At 52.3% G+C, this 15875-nt stretch overlaps 1 protein-coding gene across 2 annotated transcripts in view; it reads left to right on the forward strand.

The window, feature by feature from the left end:
• The window catches only part of ZNRF3 (zinc and ring finger 3), a 155380-nt gene extending 142387 nt beyond the window's left edge, over positions 1-12993 (forward strand). For both annotated transcript variants that reach the window (XM_046025717.1, XM_046025718.1), the window contains exons 3-9: positions 3213-3287; positions 3708-3839; positions 5472-5582; positions 6555-6722; positions 8512-8614; positions 9376-11139; positions 12517-12993. In XM_046025717.1, the coding sequence (XP_045881673.1) occupies positions 3213-3287; positions 3708-3839; positions 5472-5582; positions 6555-6722; positions 8512-8614; positions 9376-11139; positions 12517-12557 (2394 nt within the window). In that variant the 3' untranslated portion in view covers positions 12558-12993. The remainder of the gene's footprint in view (positions 1-3212; positions 3288-3707; positions 3840-5471; positions 5583-6554; positions 6723-8511; positions 8615-9375; positions 11140-12516) is intronic.
• Positions 12994-15875: the final 2882 nt, after the last annotated feature.

The raw sequence follows: 15875 nt of genomic DNA on the forward strand, positions 1-15875 counted from the left end.
GAGGGCTGGAGGTGGGGGCGTGCAGAGGGCAGTAAAGGCAGGGAGGGCCTTTCGCTGCTTTGAGGAGGTCTTCCCAAGACTTCCCACCTGTTTCCTCCTCTTCACACCCTTCTCATGTCCTTCTTTCCATGACAGTCTGTGCATAGTTCAAGGGCAACTGCGCTCTGCAGCCGTGGCCCAGTTTACCTGTGACCTTCACTGAGCCACATCCACCAGGCTGCATCTTTCTTTGAAACAGCCCTATCTTGAGAGTTTTGTGACTTTATAAAGGTAGGGTTTCTGACGATCACAAGACCACTCATCTCCCACCTGCGTCATCTCCCAATCTATGGTTTAGATTTGTTTTGAAACAGTATTCGGCCCGGGTTGGGGGTTGGTGTTCCTGGGTATCTCAGTCGGTTAAGCATTGGACTCTTGATCTCAGCTCAGGTCTTGATCTCAGAGTTTTGAGTTCAAGTCCCACATTGGGCTCCATGCTGGGCGTGGAGCCTACTTAAGAAAAACAAAAGAAAGAAACAATATTTGGGCCCAAGCTTGACTGGGTAAAACGACGAAATGATCTCAGATGTGGAGATTGGTTCAGGACTATGCCTGGTCTATTTTTTTAAACTGAAAATGTGAGGTGAGGGGGAAAGTGTGACCAAGCAGTGTTCTGTGTTTTTTAATTTGCTTTGGGAATAGTATAATAAATGTGTCATTTTCTAAATCTGGATTATTCATGGCCTATTTTAAATCCCGGTCTGGCTCCTGACAGTCCAGTTCTCAGCAAGACCCTGGGTTGACTCCCCTCCTGTCTCATCCTGGTATGGGCAGAAAATACAACCTTATTTAATAGCAGCTTCCATTGATTTTTAAATTTTAAATTTTAATTCCATTGATTTTTAAAGTAAGTCAGCTGTGAGAATTCTCATTTTCTCAAACAATTTGTACTTAGATCCTGTGTATTAGCCGGGTTGTGTCTGAGTCCATTAAATGGGAGCGGTAAATGGGTTTTAAGCACCTTATTCTTGGCCTGCTGTTTTTACTATGGAAACCAGGAGAAACTCTTCAACTGTCCTGGATTTTAAAATGCCTTTTAAAAAGTGCCTCTTCCGAGTGGGTCATGCCTCATCTCCAGATCCTGGTTACCTCCGCATTCCTGTGGAGACGCGAAGCCTGGAAGCGTGAACAGCCACATGGCTGAAGAACCCATGACCCCAGGTCCTGCGACCTTTCATCTGGGGCCATCAGGCTCTCCAGGTGCGCCAGCCCCGAAGCGGGAGGCTCCAGGTGCTCCTAATAGGGTCTGGTGTGAATGCACAGTTCCCTTGAGGTGCTGGGTGATGGTAGAATAAAAGCCAAATAAAGGAACAAGAGGTCCTGTTGATTCCCTCATATTCAGTGCTATTCCTGAGGGATCTAGGGAGGATTTGGGAAGACTGCGTATCACTTGAGAAGACACAGCCCCTACTTCCTGTTAACTCTGGGCCCACAGACTGTTGGCCTCCGGCAAGGGAGTCTGTGCCCCTAAGGGCCTTTTGGAGCAAGGCACGCCACCTGGCCTCAAGCTTCCTCCCTGGGCCATTGTGTCCTCTCCCCTGGAGGTGGGTAATAGGGCTACCATGGCCCTTTCTTCATTGCTCCGGACAGCCCCCTGCCTCTCCATTGAGGGGCCAGGATTGGAAACTGGAAGGGACCCGAGTGGTAATAACATAGGCTTCCTCCTCCTCTCAGGTGGGGAAACTGAGACTGGAACTCAGATTCGGTGACTTGCCCACCCTTGGCAGCTTGTCCCTCCCGACTGCAGCTTGCTGGTGAGGCAGTGGAGTGGGATGGACAAGCGGTAGAAGGGGCTTGAAATTGAGTCTCAGTTCAACAAGCAAAGAATCCCAGGGGAAGGAGAGCTTCTGCAGCACAGCACCCTGGGTTCCCCGGGCTCATTAAATTGCTGGGGACTTTGTAGCACCCCTCAGGATTTCTCAGTCCTGCTTCTTCGGTACACGGCGCTGGGAATGGTCTGGTACAAGCTGTGGGATAAGACTGCCCTCTAGTGGGCGCGTGAAGCCATTGGTCCAGCCACTTTCAGGTCTCTCTAGGCTCAGTGCTGCCTTCTTTTGCAGAAGCCCCATAGTGATTATTCCCTCAGTAGGAATGCCTTCAATTCAGATTTTATTCTTTGTCAAACATTCTGGCTCACAGAGTTGATCTCTGAACACCAGCCATTGTTTTCTCACCTTATAGGAGGTTCGGGGTTTTATTTTTGTCGTCGTTGTTTTCCTCCCACTGTAGAGGTATCATACTTCTCTAATAAGATTCAGGTTCCTAAAAGCAAGGGTGATGTTTTATGTCTTGTTCTTCCCCAGCTGCCATCCCGTTGTCTGCTTAGCTGGACATGAAATTAGAAGTTTCGCTGGGATAGAAAAGAATCCTCCCTCAAAAAAGAATTCCACCCCTTCCCATTTGTTCCTAAAACATTCTCATCTCAGCTCTCTGATCCATAGTTCCCCAAGTGGTTGAATCATCTGAATCCCTCAGAAAACTTCCAGAACTCAGTTTCCTGGGCCTTCCTCCAGCCCCGCTGAATCAGTCTCTGTGGTTTGAGCCAGGAAATCTTCTTTACAAACTTCCCAAGTGGTTTTGGAAGTTGAGCCAGGTTTGGCAGCCAACTGCTCTAAATCCCCATTTACGATTTTTTTTTCATGGCTTTTTCCCTCTGACAGCATCTCTAAAGGTCTTCAGCTTATGTCAGTTATTAAAATTGACCATTCTGGGACTCCTTTGGAAATACTTGGTGTGCTGTTCTAACTACAGTCCTGGCTGACATGGAAGAAGGACCACAAGAGAAGGACCAAAGGTGTTTACTTTGGTTGCCAGTGGCTCTGTGTTCATAGCAGAAAATACCGAAACCAATACCTTCATGCTGACTGGGCAGGTCACTGATGTGCTTTTCATGTTTGGCCGGACAGGGAGACAAAGGTTAACCGAGTACCCAGTTTAAAACGTTCACTGGTTCTAACTCCTCTGGTTCTCAGATCAGCCGTACGATGTAGGTGGCATTGTCCCATTTTTGACAGATGGAAAAGTTGAGGCTTTGGGAAGTTAGTAAGTTGCCCCAAGTCTCGGAAGTTGGTGACTGTCAGATTCTGCATTCAAATACAGGTCTGATTGCCAAGACCAGCTTTGGAAAGGTAAGAGGACCGAGAGTGCCAACCTGTTCTTTTTAACTCTGCCAGGCCAAGCGGGCAGTGCAGCGAGGAGCCACTGCGGTCATCTTTGATGTGTCAGAAAACCCAGAAGCTATTGATCAGGTAAACTCCGTGGGCCACGGGGCATGGCTATCTCCCTGAGAGAGGTGCTTTTAGTTAGCTGGGCTTGTCGCGGGGGCGTCCCCCTCACTTCAGGGCTCCGCACTTGTCTGCTGACACTAGAAACCCGTGTTTAGACGTCATTCCTACTGGGAGGCGAGGGTATTGAGTAGGCGTGAAAAGCCAGGAAGTTGGTGGTTAGGGGGCATTTTCAAAGACCCTTCTGGGCCTTCAGCCTGCCCAGTCTGTCCTAAAACAAAGCATCATTCTGCGCCTTGTCCTTCAGAAGCTCCAAGGCTGTAACGCTTGAGGTCTTTGAGGATTTTCAGATGGTTTTTGCTGTTCTTTTCCTTCAACCTCTCTCCCTCTCTTGCTTCTTAAAGCAAGAGCGTCTTTTAACCAGACCTGTCTTTTCTTCCTCAGCTAAACCAGGGCTCAGAAGACCCGCTCAAGAGGCCAGTGGTGTACGTGAAGGGTGCAGATGCCATCAAGTTGATGAACATTGTCAACAAGCAGAAAGTAGCTCGAGCAAGGATTCAGCACCGCCCCCCTCGAGTGAGCGTCCGTCGGCTGCGGCCAGCCGCGCCCTATGCCCCCTCTGCTGCTCCCCGAGCCTTTATTCCCTTCGGGCTTCGGGTTTTGTTCCAGTCTTCTTTCCATGTAAAATGCTAACACAGCCTAAGTTCCTACAGTTTAGATCAGACTTTGGGTTGGAGGCCAAGGAGAAATATTACTCCTGTATCTTTATTATTACTATTTTTTTAAAGATTTTATTTATTTGAGAGAGAGCACGAGCGAGCATGCGACTGTGCACAGGAATGGGAGGTGGCGGTCAGGGGGGGAGAGAGAGAGAGTCTCAAGCAGACTCCGCACGGAGCGCTCAGCCCCATGCAGAGCTCAGTGTCACCAACTGAGCCAAAATCAAGAGTCAGACGTTTAACGGACTGAGCCTGCCACGCACTCCCCCCACAACCCGTGTTCCTTTAAAGAGGATTCAAGAAGACCTTCCAGAAACAGATTTTGTGCTAAGGGGTCTCTGGTATCTTCCACCCATCACTCCCTCTTAGTAGCTCCTGCCCTTCTTTCTCTCCCATCCCACCTCCCTCTGAAAGGCTGGGGAGGGGTGAAGGAAGGAGTACCTGGCTTCCTGCTTCCCCCGCCTTCCATTTGGCTCAGACTAGAGAAAAAGGCTGGTACGGTAGTTCCTTCTTCCTAGAGGGTAAATTGCATTATTAAAAAGCTCTAACTTGTATTTGAGTGTGGATCCCTTAGCTTTCAACTGGTATTGAAGTTTATGCCTTCTAGGCAGTTGTTGAATAGCATGGTGGCTTCTCTGGAGCGTGTCAAAGGGACACTGCTGTCCAGTGACTCTTAAAAGGCATCTTCTGCCCAAACCTCAGGCTGAAGGTTCTGGGAACCTGGGACAGGATATAGAGAGATAGAGAGATACGTGTATACACACACACATACATATATATGGCTTATTTCTTTGTCACAAATATTCACATATAGGATGACTCTTTTTGTACACACAAAACATCTGGATACCCATAGCATTCGATTAGCAAAACTCTAATCCTCTTGGCTAACTGCGTGTCCTAGACAAGGTGGTTTCGAGGTTTTTGGAGGCAGTGTGCCCTGAGGAAAAGGTAAGGACTCAAAGTGGAAGGGATTTGCAGAAGAACCGCCTTTGGTGGCTTTTTTTTAAAGGAAAAACGAGCGCTTTGCTGAATGTGACTCACCGTAGTGGAAGCTGATATTGTGGAAGCAGCATACAATTTTCTGAGTTGTTGTAAACCGTTAATTATATGGTTAGTAATCACTGTTCCCTCAAAACATGACACTCACTCCTTTGTCCCATAAATATGATATTTGTGTTTATTTGGATGGGCCTCTCCTACCGGTTACGGCGAACTTTGCGCTCTTCCACGGGGAGCTGGGCATTCCAATGGGCGTGCTCTTGGCCGGGACTGCAGCAGGCTGCCCCCGCCACACCAAGGGGGGCTGTCTGGGTCCGGGGAGCACAGCACATGTGCAGGTTAGCAGAACCCCAGGTGTTGCTTGCAAACGAGGGGAGAGACACACCTTAGTCACCCAAGCCTTATCCCAACCGGGGCTGACCTGACCCATGCGCCGATCCCCAGACTGAAGAGACCTGTGACTCATCGGGTGTGTATTCTGTTCCAGCAACCCACAGAGTACTTCGACATGGGGATTTTCCTGGCGTTCTTCGTCGTGGTCTCCTTGGTCTGCCTCATCCTTCTCGTCAAAATCAAGCTGAAACAGCGGCGCAGTCAGGTAAGAGCTCCAGGCAGCCCGTGAGCCCAGGTGCCTGCTGCCCTGTCCCAGGTGGGAGCCAGGGCGATGGGGGCCTGAGGTCCACAGCCTGGTCCCAGCGCCCTGGGAGCGGCAGAGGTGGAGCAAAATGAGAGCAAAGCTTATCACCCTGTGTCTTCTGTATTCCAGAAGGGCCAGAACCACAAAGGCCAAGCACTGGGAGGGCTTCCAGCTGGGAGGTTTTCTCACGAAATGCCTAAGTGTTCACACGGAGCCCTAGAGCCTTGCTTCTCAGACAGGATCTGGGCACCAGCAGCATCGCCTGGGAGCTTGGCAGAAATGCAGACTCTCAGGCCGTATCCCAGACCTGCTGAGCTGGAAGCTGTATCTTCCAAGCCCTCCAGACGATTCCCAGTGAACAGAGTAGCCACTTTCGTGCTCCACCCGGCACATCACCGTGCTTGTAGAAAGGCAGGATTTGGGGGCAGAGGTTGATGGAGAGGGTAAGCGGGAATCTAGACCATCCCCTGTGTAGTATGACCTCTCAGGAGATGCTGGACCTCTCAGGAGTGGGTGCCGGCAGGCACTCTGTGTGAGACTCACTGACTGCTCACCAAGCGAGAGTGGTTATCAGCCCAACAGAACAGTGGCTGTGTTTGCCCAGCAACTGCCTCATTTGCCCTCGGAACTTTCTTCAGTGTAAAGAGGGGGAACCCGAGGCATCAAGCAGGTGAATGACTCAAGGTCTTGCAGAGTTGACCAACTAATTGAAGTCGACCTCTGCTAGGACTGCCACTTGGGAGAAGCCTGGCTTCAAGTCATTGACCCTCAGGAGTCTGGAAATTCCATGTCACGGCAGTCTGAATTTTTCGCGCCCCCTCAGAAGCCTGTAGCGTTGTGCCCGTCCCCGGGCACTGGGTGCCATGGCTCCAGGGGTGACTACCACTGTTAGTACATCCCGGACCCTAACACGGACCATGTTCCGCCACACAGAATTCCATGAACAGGCTGGCTGTGCAGGCTCTGGAGAAGATGGAAACCAGGAAGTTCAACTCCAAGAGCAAGGGGCGCCGGGAGGGGAGCTGTGGGGCCCTGGACACTCTCAGCAGCAGCTCGACGTCTGACTGCGCCATCTGCCTGGAGAAATATATCGACGGGGAGGTAAGGACAGAGGCAGGGCCCATCCTAGCTGGGGACAAGGTAGGCAGGTCAGCAGAGGCGAACGCGACCTGGAAGGATGGGGCCCTAGGTCTTTGCCCACAGTTTTGCAGGAGCAGAAGGGTGATGCCTAGGCCCCAGGGGCGTGGCCGGAGGCATCCTAATTGCTCTTCACCCTGGGAAATGGGTGGCCACAACTCAGAGACACTCTCTCCAGAGACCAAGCTTCCACCCATGGCATTTCAGAAGTTGATCAGAAACATATGGTAGGCCAGAAAAGATCTGGTGTTAAGAACATTGACACATATTGACTTAATTTTAGAATCACTCTTCTGAAAACGGACACTTCACTCAAAGCAAACCTGTGCAAACTCTGTGCAAAGCCACATGGAACGCTGGTGTTTTTACTTAGGAGGCAAGGGGATGTGATGGCCCCCTTTTTTCTTCTAGCCTTTTTTTTTTAAAGATTTTTACTTATCTATTTGACAGAGAGAGACACTGAGAGAGGGAACACAAGCAGGGGGAGTGGGAGAGGGAGAAGCAAGCTTCCCACAGAGCGGGGAGCCCAATGTGAGGCTTGATCCCAGGATCCTGGGATCATGACCTGAGTCAAAGGCAGACGCTTAACGACTGAGCCATCCAGTCGTTAAAGTCTCTAGCTTTTTATCCTGAAAATGTCAGACCTTCCGGAAAGCTGCAGGAGTCCTACAGTGAATGATGTGTCATTCGCCCACAGTCACCCTTTGCTAACATCGTGCCACGCTTGTTTAATCTCCTCACAGGCAGAGGCGTGCATCCACACACATTTTGGGTAGCGGGGAGCAAACCACTTCAGAATCAGCTGCAGGCATCTGATGCATTCCATTCCCGTATAGCCTGTGGGGTGAAAATGAGTTTTTGCAGAGGCCTTGAAATTAAGAGAGTCTTGAATGGCCTTTAGGTGCAGACTTCCCGTATTCCAGTCCTGGCCCAGGCAGGTTCTAGCTTGGTGATCTTGGGCAAGTGATTTCATTCTCTGTGCCCACGCTTGGGATGTGGACCCGCGAGTGACATGGACTTCAGGTGATCATGGAGGTTACATGAGAAAATACAGGTAGAACTCTCCCACGGTCAGGAACAACGTTAGGTATTAGGTTGAGCGTTATTCTGTTGAGCTGGTCAGAGCATGAAAAAGCAGAGTCACGTTCGCAAACTTGGGCGAGGGGTGCTTTGGCTCAGGAACTCCATAGCTAGTTATGCCTCAGAAAACCCCATCACCTTCTTTCTACATAGGCTGCTATGTTATAAACCATGTTCTCTTGGATGAGTACTCAGGGTCCAGCAAAGGAGAGCTTTGCCCCTTTGCTGCCGCATCTGTCAATTCCAAGTCCTGGGCATCTTTCTTTCTACTCACCCCCAGTTGGAGGGCCCGGGATCCACCATCCCAGAGATGCATAAGGTCTTGGGGGCCCGAGGCTGCAGAAGCCATTGGCTTTGATCTTCCCTCGTGTGTGGCATGAATGTGAATGCCTTCCTTGGGCAACAAGAAAGGACCCTGCTTCCGTGTGCTCCCTTCCTGAATGCTGAGGACTGTGGATGGGGCTTCCTCTTAGAAGCCAGACACGGGTGCTGACTCTGGGGCATGGTGTCCACCTGCAGCTAGAGACCGGGAGGGGCCTGAAGAGGAAGACTTTGGTACTGGCTTCTCGGGCCATGCTGGACTCCTCAAGAGGAAGCACGCATGGGGCTGAAGGCAGGACCGCTGTCCACCTGGGCCCCACCTTCAGGCTGCGTGTCCTCTCTCCCTTCCCAGGAGCTGCGGGTTATCCCCTGTACTCACCGCTTTCACAGGAAGTGCGTGGACCCGTGGCTGCTGCAGCACCACACCTGCCCCCACTGTCGGCACAACATCATAGGTAATTGTCACCGTCTCCACTCTTGTGGCACAGTCGCTGTCCCTACCAAGTGCTCATCAGGAGGCTGCCATTTGCTACAGACAGTGAGCGAGCATTGCCCTCCAGACCTGGAGGTGGGGTAGGAGAGCCTAGGGTGTTAGAGCTCACCTGGCCCCAAACCCTCAGGAGAGCCTGATCTGAAGAATCGCCCCACATTCACATTTTGGCTTTCACATGCGCCAGCTTCCTGACCTTGAGCAAGGCGGCTGGCCTCTGCAGGCCCGAGGCCCATAGTCTCTCCAGCAGGAAATGCAGTGATGGCACTCTCATGCCCAGTACCGTGGCGCTGTTTCCGCGCCACAGGAGGTGAGCGTGAGGGGCCGGGGTAGTGGTGTTGCTCCTGCCCGCTGGTGGTAGCAGCAGACCAGGCCCAGAATGCAAGCTGTATTCAGGGTAGCTGTTGTCCCCCAGAGGGAAAGTGCCTTTTGTTTTGGTGTCTTTATGGCTGTCTGCACGCTCTGTGAGTGTCTTCCTCATTCCTAGCCAAGGGCAGGCTGGAGATGGGCCCTCGCAGGTGTGACCATCCTGCAGACGGAGGCATGGGCCAGCCTCTGCCTGTGTGGCCAGGTCTAGAGACAGCCGGCAGGGGCCCGAGTCCTGACCCCAGCCATGTGGGTGCGGGATTGAGCCCGCTGCCTCGTGCCCCACCCTCACTGATCCCTCCAGCCCATGGCACGAGGGTCCCCGGCTGCGCTGACTTTGTGTCCCCCGCCTTTCCCCAGAGCAAAAGGGCAACCCGACCGCGGTGTGCATGGAGACCCCCGGCCTCACACGTGGCCGGCAGCAGAGGGTGATCCTGCCGGTGCACTACCCCGGCCGCGTGCACAGGACCAACGCCATCCCGGCCTACCCTACCCGCACGAGCATGGACTCCCACGGGAACCCCGTCACGCTGCTGACTGTGGACCGGCACGGGGAGCAGAGCCTCTACTCCCCACAGACCCCCACCTACATCCGTGGCTACCCGCCCCTCCACCTGGACCCCAGCCTGGCCCCTCACCGCTGTGGCCTGGAGCACCGGGCCTACTCCCCAGCCCACCCCTTCCGCAGGCCCAAGTTCGGCAGCCGCGGCTTCTCCAAGGCAGCTTGCTTTTCCCAATATGAGACCATGTACCAGCACTACTACTTCCGGGGCCTCAGCTACCCGGAGCAGGAGGGCCAGGCGCCGGCCGGCCTCGCACCCCGGGGCCCGGCCCGTGCCTTTGCGGCGAGCAGCGGTGGCAGCCTGCTCTTCCCCACTGTGGTGCACATGGCCCCGCCGTCGCACCTGGAGAGCGGCAGCACGTCCAGCTTCAGCTGCTACCACGGCCACCGCTCGGTGTGCAGCGGCTACCTGGCCGACGGCCCGGGCAGCGACAGCAGCAGCAGCAGCAGCAGCAGCAGCACCTCCGGCCAGTGCCACTGCTCCTCCAGCGACTCGGTGGTGGACTGCACCGAGGTTAGCAACCAGGGCGTGTATGGGAGCTGCTCCACCTTCCGCAGCTCCCTTAGCAGCGACTACGACCCCTTCATCTACCGCAGCCGGAGCCCCTGCCGCGCCAGCGAGGTGGGGGCCGTAGGCGGCTCGGCCCGGGGGCCTGTGCTGGGCCTCGAGGGCTCCCCGCCACCTGAGGACCTCCCGGCGGCCCACAGTCAAGGTGCTGGGCGAGGAGAGCCTTGGCCCGGCCCCTCCTCACCCTCGGGGGACCAGCTGTCCACCTGCAGTCTGGAGATGAACTACAGCAGCAACTCCTCCCTGGAGCCCAGGGGGCCCGCCAGCTCTACCTCAGAAGTGGGGCTCGAGTCTTCTCCTGGGGCGGCCCCAGACCTCAGGAGGACCTGGAAGGGGGCCCGCGAGGGGCTGTCATGTGCCTGCTGCTGCGAGCCCCAGCCCTCTGCCCTGGAGCCCAGTGGCGGAGTGGCCGGGGGCAGCACGTTGTTCCTGGGCCCCCCGCTCTGTGAGGCCTGTGGCCCCACGGGCAGAGAGGCACAGCCGGGAAGCTCCCAGGGCCTGTACGGCCTTCACCCGGACCATTTGCCCAGGACAGACGGAGTGAAGTACGAGGGCCTTCCCTGCTGCTTCTATGAAGAGAACCAGGTGGCCCGTGGCAGCGGTGGGGGCCGCGGCTGCTGCCCGGAGGACTGCTCGGTCAGTGTGCAGTACACGCTCGCCCAGGAGCCCCCTCCCGGCTGCCCCCCGGGAACCTGGGACCTGAGCCAGCGCATCCCCATCATTCCGGAGGATGTGGACTGCGACTCAGGCCTGCCCTCGGACTGCCAAGGGACCCATGGCCTTGGCCCCTGGGGTGGGACACTGGGCCCGGATGCCCTGCGACCCCACTACAGCCTAGGAGCCACCCAGGAAGAAGAGCCGATTCTGTGCCACCAGGCCAGGGCTCCACTCTCGCCCGGCTACCTTCTGGAAGGTGCAGAGGCCCCCGGGGCCAGCTTCCCTGGTGCCCCCCAGGACACTCAGGAGTCCAGCACCACCGCCCCTGAGGCTGCAGGTGAGAGCAGGAGGGGACCGGAGGCCAGAGTTGGGGGCCTCCTCTTTCCGCTGCTTGTTTTCTAAGTGACTTCTCTGTGCCCTTGACCTCAGAGGCTGTCTGTACCTGATGACTTCCAAAGTAGTTCGTCCCCACCCCAGCCCTCCTCTGCGTTCCAGACCCATTAGGCATCCTGTTCCCCTGGTCCTCACAAGCATCCCGCCCGATCTTGTCCACTGCCGCCCTCTCAAATTCCTCCCTCTTCGTGCTCCCCCTTCCTCCAGGCTCCCCACCCAGATGCTCGGGGTCCAAACCCACACTCTCCCAGAGCACCCCCTGTCCTCCATACTCCAGTGTCCTGGGCTTCTCAGCCTGCTGTGGGGACCCTGTGGGCTGGTTTTTCACCACCACCCCCACCCCGTTCAGAAAATCAAATCCCCAGAAAAATGAAACTTAGCAAAGGACGTGCAGAATCCAACTCCAGGATTTTCATTCCATTCAGCAGACCTCATCCAGTTGCTATAAAGTTTCCAAACATTTGTGTCAGTCATAAACAGTCCGGCACCTTGGAGTAGCACCACGACACATTCCCCTTCCAAAGCATATCCCTAATTTCTCACTTCTGTGTCCCCCACCTACCGTCTCCTGGGGTAGGCCCGTCTCCTCTCTCTGCGGCCAAAGCAGTGGCCTAACTGATCTCTCACTGCTCTTGGCCTTCTGTTCTGCATAGGAGCCATGGGGGTCTTTTTTGAAATGTGTCTTTACACTGGAAAACCCTTCAGTGACTTGCCACTACCTCTAAATTTTAAAAAGGGGAACTCCTCACCCCATTCTGTATGATCTGCCCCTCGGACCACCACCTGCTTCACTTACCTCCTTGCCCCTTGAACCTTCTGTGGCCGCTGACCTGCTTCCCCAACAAGCCAAACTCATCCCAGCTTCCAGACTTCTCAGCCGCTTCTCCAGATCTGGGCTGAAATCGTGCCCTCGACCCCTGTCCAGGGTCACTGTCACGGGCCCTGTTCACTTCCCAGGCTATGGCAGTCTGAGGTTACTTTGTTCTGAGGTCTGTGGGCTCTGGGAAGGGGTCTTGTCCTCTTCTTTCCACGTGCCTGATGGCGCATCTTCAGTATGTTGTAAGTTCATGCTACCTAAGGGCTTCCAGAAATCTCTGCCCATCCAGATGAGGGAGACTGGCTGTCTGGGAGGCACCCGTGCCTTCCTGCCTTTGCCATATACGCGGTCCGTCTGGTGTTCTGCGCTGTTGCTCCCTAAGAGCCTGTGACACCAGGGATGGGCACCCAAGTCCCCCACCTGGACCCCTGTGTGTTGTGCCCAGGGCTTCCAGTGCCAGTTCTGTCCCCTTGATGATTTATTTGTGTGTGTGTCTCTCTCTAGGACAGAGATCTCGCCCAGCAGACAGTGGCACAGAAGCCTGAGCTCAGAAGGAACTCTTACGTGGAAATGGGGACTATATGGAGACTCCAAGCTCTGACTTCCTTCAGGAAAAAAAAAAAAGATTTTTTTTTTTTTTAGCTTTGACAAACACACAAAAGTGGTAATAAAGAGAGCCCTCCTTCTCAACCCAAAATGTGAGCCGCCTGTGGCAAACTGCCCCCCCACCCCCCATTAACAAACCAACAGACAAAATTCTCTGAGTCTTTTGCCTCTTTTGATAACATGGTATATTCTGTTTTGTAAAGTGTGTGTGCTTGGGGTCCCAAGGTGTGTGGGATTGAGTTCTCTGCTTTGTTTTTTAAGATATTATATGTAAATGTAAAAAGTTATTTAAATATATATTTTAAAGAACCCTAACCGCCAACTTTTGCTGAAAAAAAAAAAAAAAGAAATCACTGCTGCATTAATTGAACCATATCATGTGTAGATACTGTTGTCTCCCTGGAGGGAACTCAGGCCTTTGAAAAGCTCAGGGCTACACCTGCCTTAGAAAATGAACCAGAAACTTGAAGTAAAGCTAGTTGATATGGGTACAAACTCTGAGGAACAATGCAATGCTGCCTCTTTCTTTCTTGTGGCAAATCCCAGTGTACAAAGTTTCGGGTCTTCTCAGAAGCCGTGCCCTCTCCAGCCCACACCTATAGGCAGCTGATGGAAACAGCTAGGGATAGGGCAGAAGGTCTGCAGTTCTGAGGAGCTGGGACAAGCCATCACCACGCCAGCCCCAGGATGACAGGGGCAGTTCAGCCCAGTGTTCTTCCGTCTGTCCCTTTGGGTCATTGTCTTAGGTCAGAGGACAAGAGTTCACAATCCTGAACTCGGGCTTCCTGCCCCTGGCTGCAGAAATGGTTTGAAGGGGTGTGTGGGGACAGACACCCAGAAGGAATGTAGTTTTGCGACCTTAGTGTCTAGGGGGTGGAAAGTGTTCTCAGTAACCCAGAAGAGGGACAGAGGGCGCTAGAGCGTGCCTGCGCCCAGGCGTCTGTGTGGGTGCACCGGTGTCCTTGGGCTGCCTTCCTGGGGACCCCGTAGGGTCAGCACCGAGCTGTTTGAATGATACGTTTCCCATCCCATTTCCCTCTGGAAGCACTGCTTCGGGGTTATTCATGGCCGAAATGGCCGAAATGGCTCATCTCGCCTGCAAATGTCTACTATCCTTTCTACCTAATGCACTATTATGTATTGATTCTCCAGGAGACAGAGAAAGAGACTATCAGATAGTTTAGCTCCAAAGGGTAGGTTTTTGTGTTTTTTCCCAGCGGTTCTCGCTGTTCTTGTTTTCAAGAGAGAGGGAGAGTTTTAAAACCCAAACCATTAAAAAAAAAAAAAAAAAAAGGTTTCCATTGTAAAAGGGAGAATCTATTTAAAGCTATTTCAGATCAGGGACTGTCATCTTTTTTGTCCAATGTACTTCTTGTTCTTCCAAGTCTTTTTTAGAAGAAACCAATCCCATTAGCCCTTGTGTCCACTAACTCCTCCGGTCACTTTTATTCATTTTTATTCAGTTATCGTCATCTGATATGCTCATCTGCAGAACAGGAACCTCGCGGCCTCGTGCCCCCCCAACCCCACCCCCCAAGTATAGTGGGGAAGTAAGAAACCTCCCAGGGTTGCCATCGACGACAGTGATGACCCCTTCTCCAGTCAGGCCAGGGTCCAGACAAGAATACTTTTGACTGAGAATCTCACTGTATCCCAATCTTTTGTGCCTTTTTTTTTTTTTTTTTTAATCTAGCCAGGCTATGACACAAAGAAATTCCAGCCAGTTGCCATTTAGGAGCTCAGTACAGTGAGCTTTGTCCTCCAGCCTCTGAGGTACAGTCCCCTGGGGGCTGCTTCCCGCCCCCCACCCCCACCCCCGGGTCTATGCCCAGCACACCTGTTGGCTAGGGTGTGAGAAGGGCCTAAGCTGTTGACATGTGATCCGGCCCGCCTTGATTTCTCAGGCCAGGAGTAGCAGCTGCTGAGGACAACGGCTCGGCTCGCATTCCGTGGTTGGGGGTGGGGGGGCAGGGGGCGGGGATGGCTTCTAACAGGAACTGCAAAAAAAAAAAAAAAATACAGCTTCTCATTGTTGAGATTTTTGTTGTTGTTCGTGGTTTTGTGTTTTTTGTTTTGTTTTGTTTTGTTTTTAATGCCTTTGAGTGCATATTCTCTCCTTTGTCTGAAACCATACCCCCAAAGTGGCTTACTTTAGCCTGGTCTGGGAAACTACTCCTCAACAGCCTTAAGCAATAAATAGAGGAGTAGGTAATGTGGCTTCCACGGGGCTTATTAAAATAAATGTGTCCAATTTTTGTTGGAAAGAGCAATAATTACGGATGGCAAAAAGAAACACATTTTTCTTTCGTTTACAGGGCAGTAGAAGCAGAAAAATGAAAATGTTAAAATTTTAAATATCAGCCACTGTTTCGAGTTTGTATTGGCCCACCAGACAGGGAGGTCACCGGAGTATAGTGACCAGCTATATTCCTGCCTCACCGTTCAAATCAAAAGAAATGTCTTCTTTGAAGTTGCAAGACTCCAGTAATGGCCTCTCAGGGGTGTGTTGGGGTCATATAGTCTTGGAAACTGGGAGCATCACATTTTCCATGGAGAATTATCGCCCCGCGCCCCGACCCCAAGCCAGAGTGTGACTGTAGGCCTGGTCCCATGGCCCAGCCCTGGATATAGGACAGCCATGTAAACTAAAGAGTACTGGAACCAGTTAAAAAACGGGGGTTTGGGAGTTCTGATCAACAAGGTACCTCTTTACGCTGGCTCTCTCTCAATCTCCCGCCTCTCTTGAACCCAAGCCATTTTTATAAAACCCGATCTGCTGTCCCACCACTCAGACCCTCCCTTATGTGCTGCTAGTTTCTACTCAAAGCTCATGCAGGACTAATGCTTTTAATAAAAAATGAGGTCTAAAAAATAATTACTAATCGGAGTATTATTTTTTAAACAGACCTGCCTTTTTCTATTCTTTATATAAACTCTATTGTGTTGGTCTAACAAGACACTATTTTGAAATGTTTTTTTTTAATTGCTCCCATAGCACTTAAAAGATATTTTGTAAAGACTTTGCTGTAAAGATTTTGTAATAAAATGGTCTAAGGGCTCCTTCTCCAACATTACCATTTTTTTAATGTTTTAAAGGCTAGAAACAACTTATGTATATTCTGTATATGTATAGCAGCACATTTCATTTATGGAAATATGTTCTCAGAATATTTATTTACTAATATATTTATCTTAAGCCATGTCTTATGTTGAGAGTGTGACATTGTTGGAATAATCATTGAAAATGACTAACATGA

The sequence above is a fragment of the Meles meles genome, chromosome 12, assembly GCF_922984935.1.
Source record: "Meles meles chromosome 12, mMelMel3.1 paternal haplotype, whole genome shotgun sequence".
Lineage (NCBI taxonomy): Eukaryota > Metazoa > Chordata > Mammalia > Carnivora > Mustelidae > Meles > Meles meles.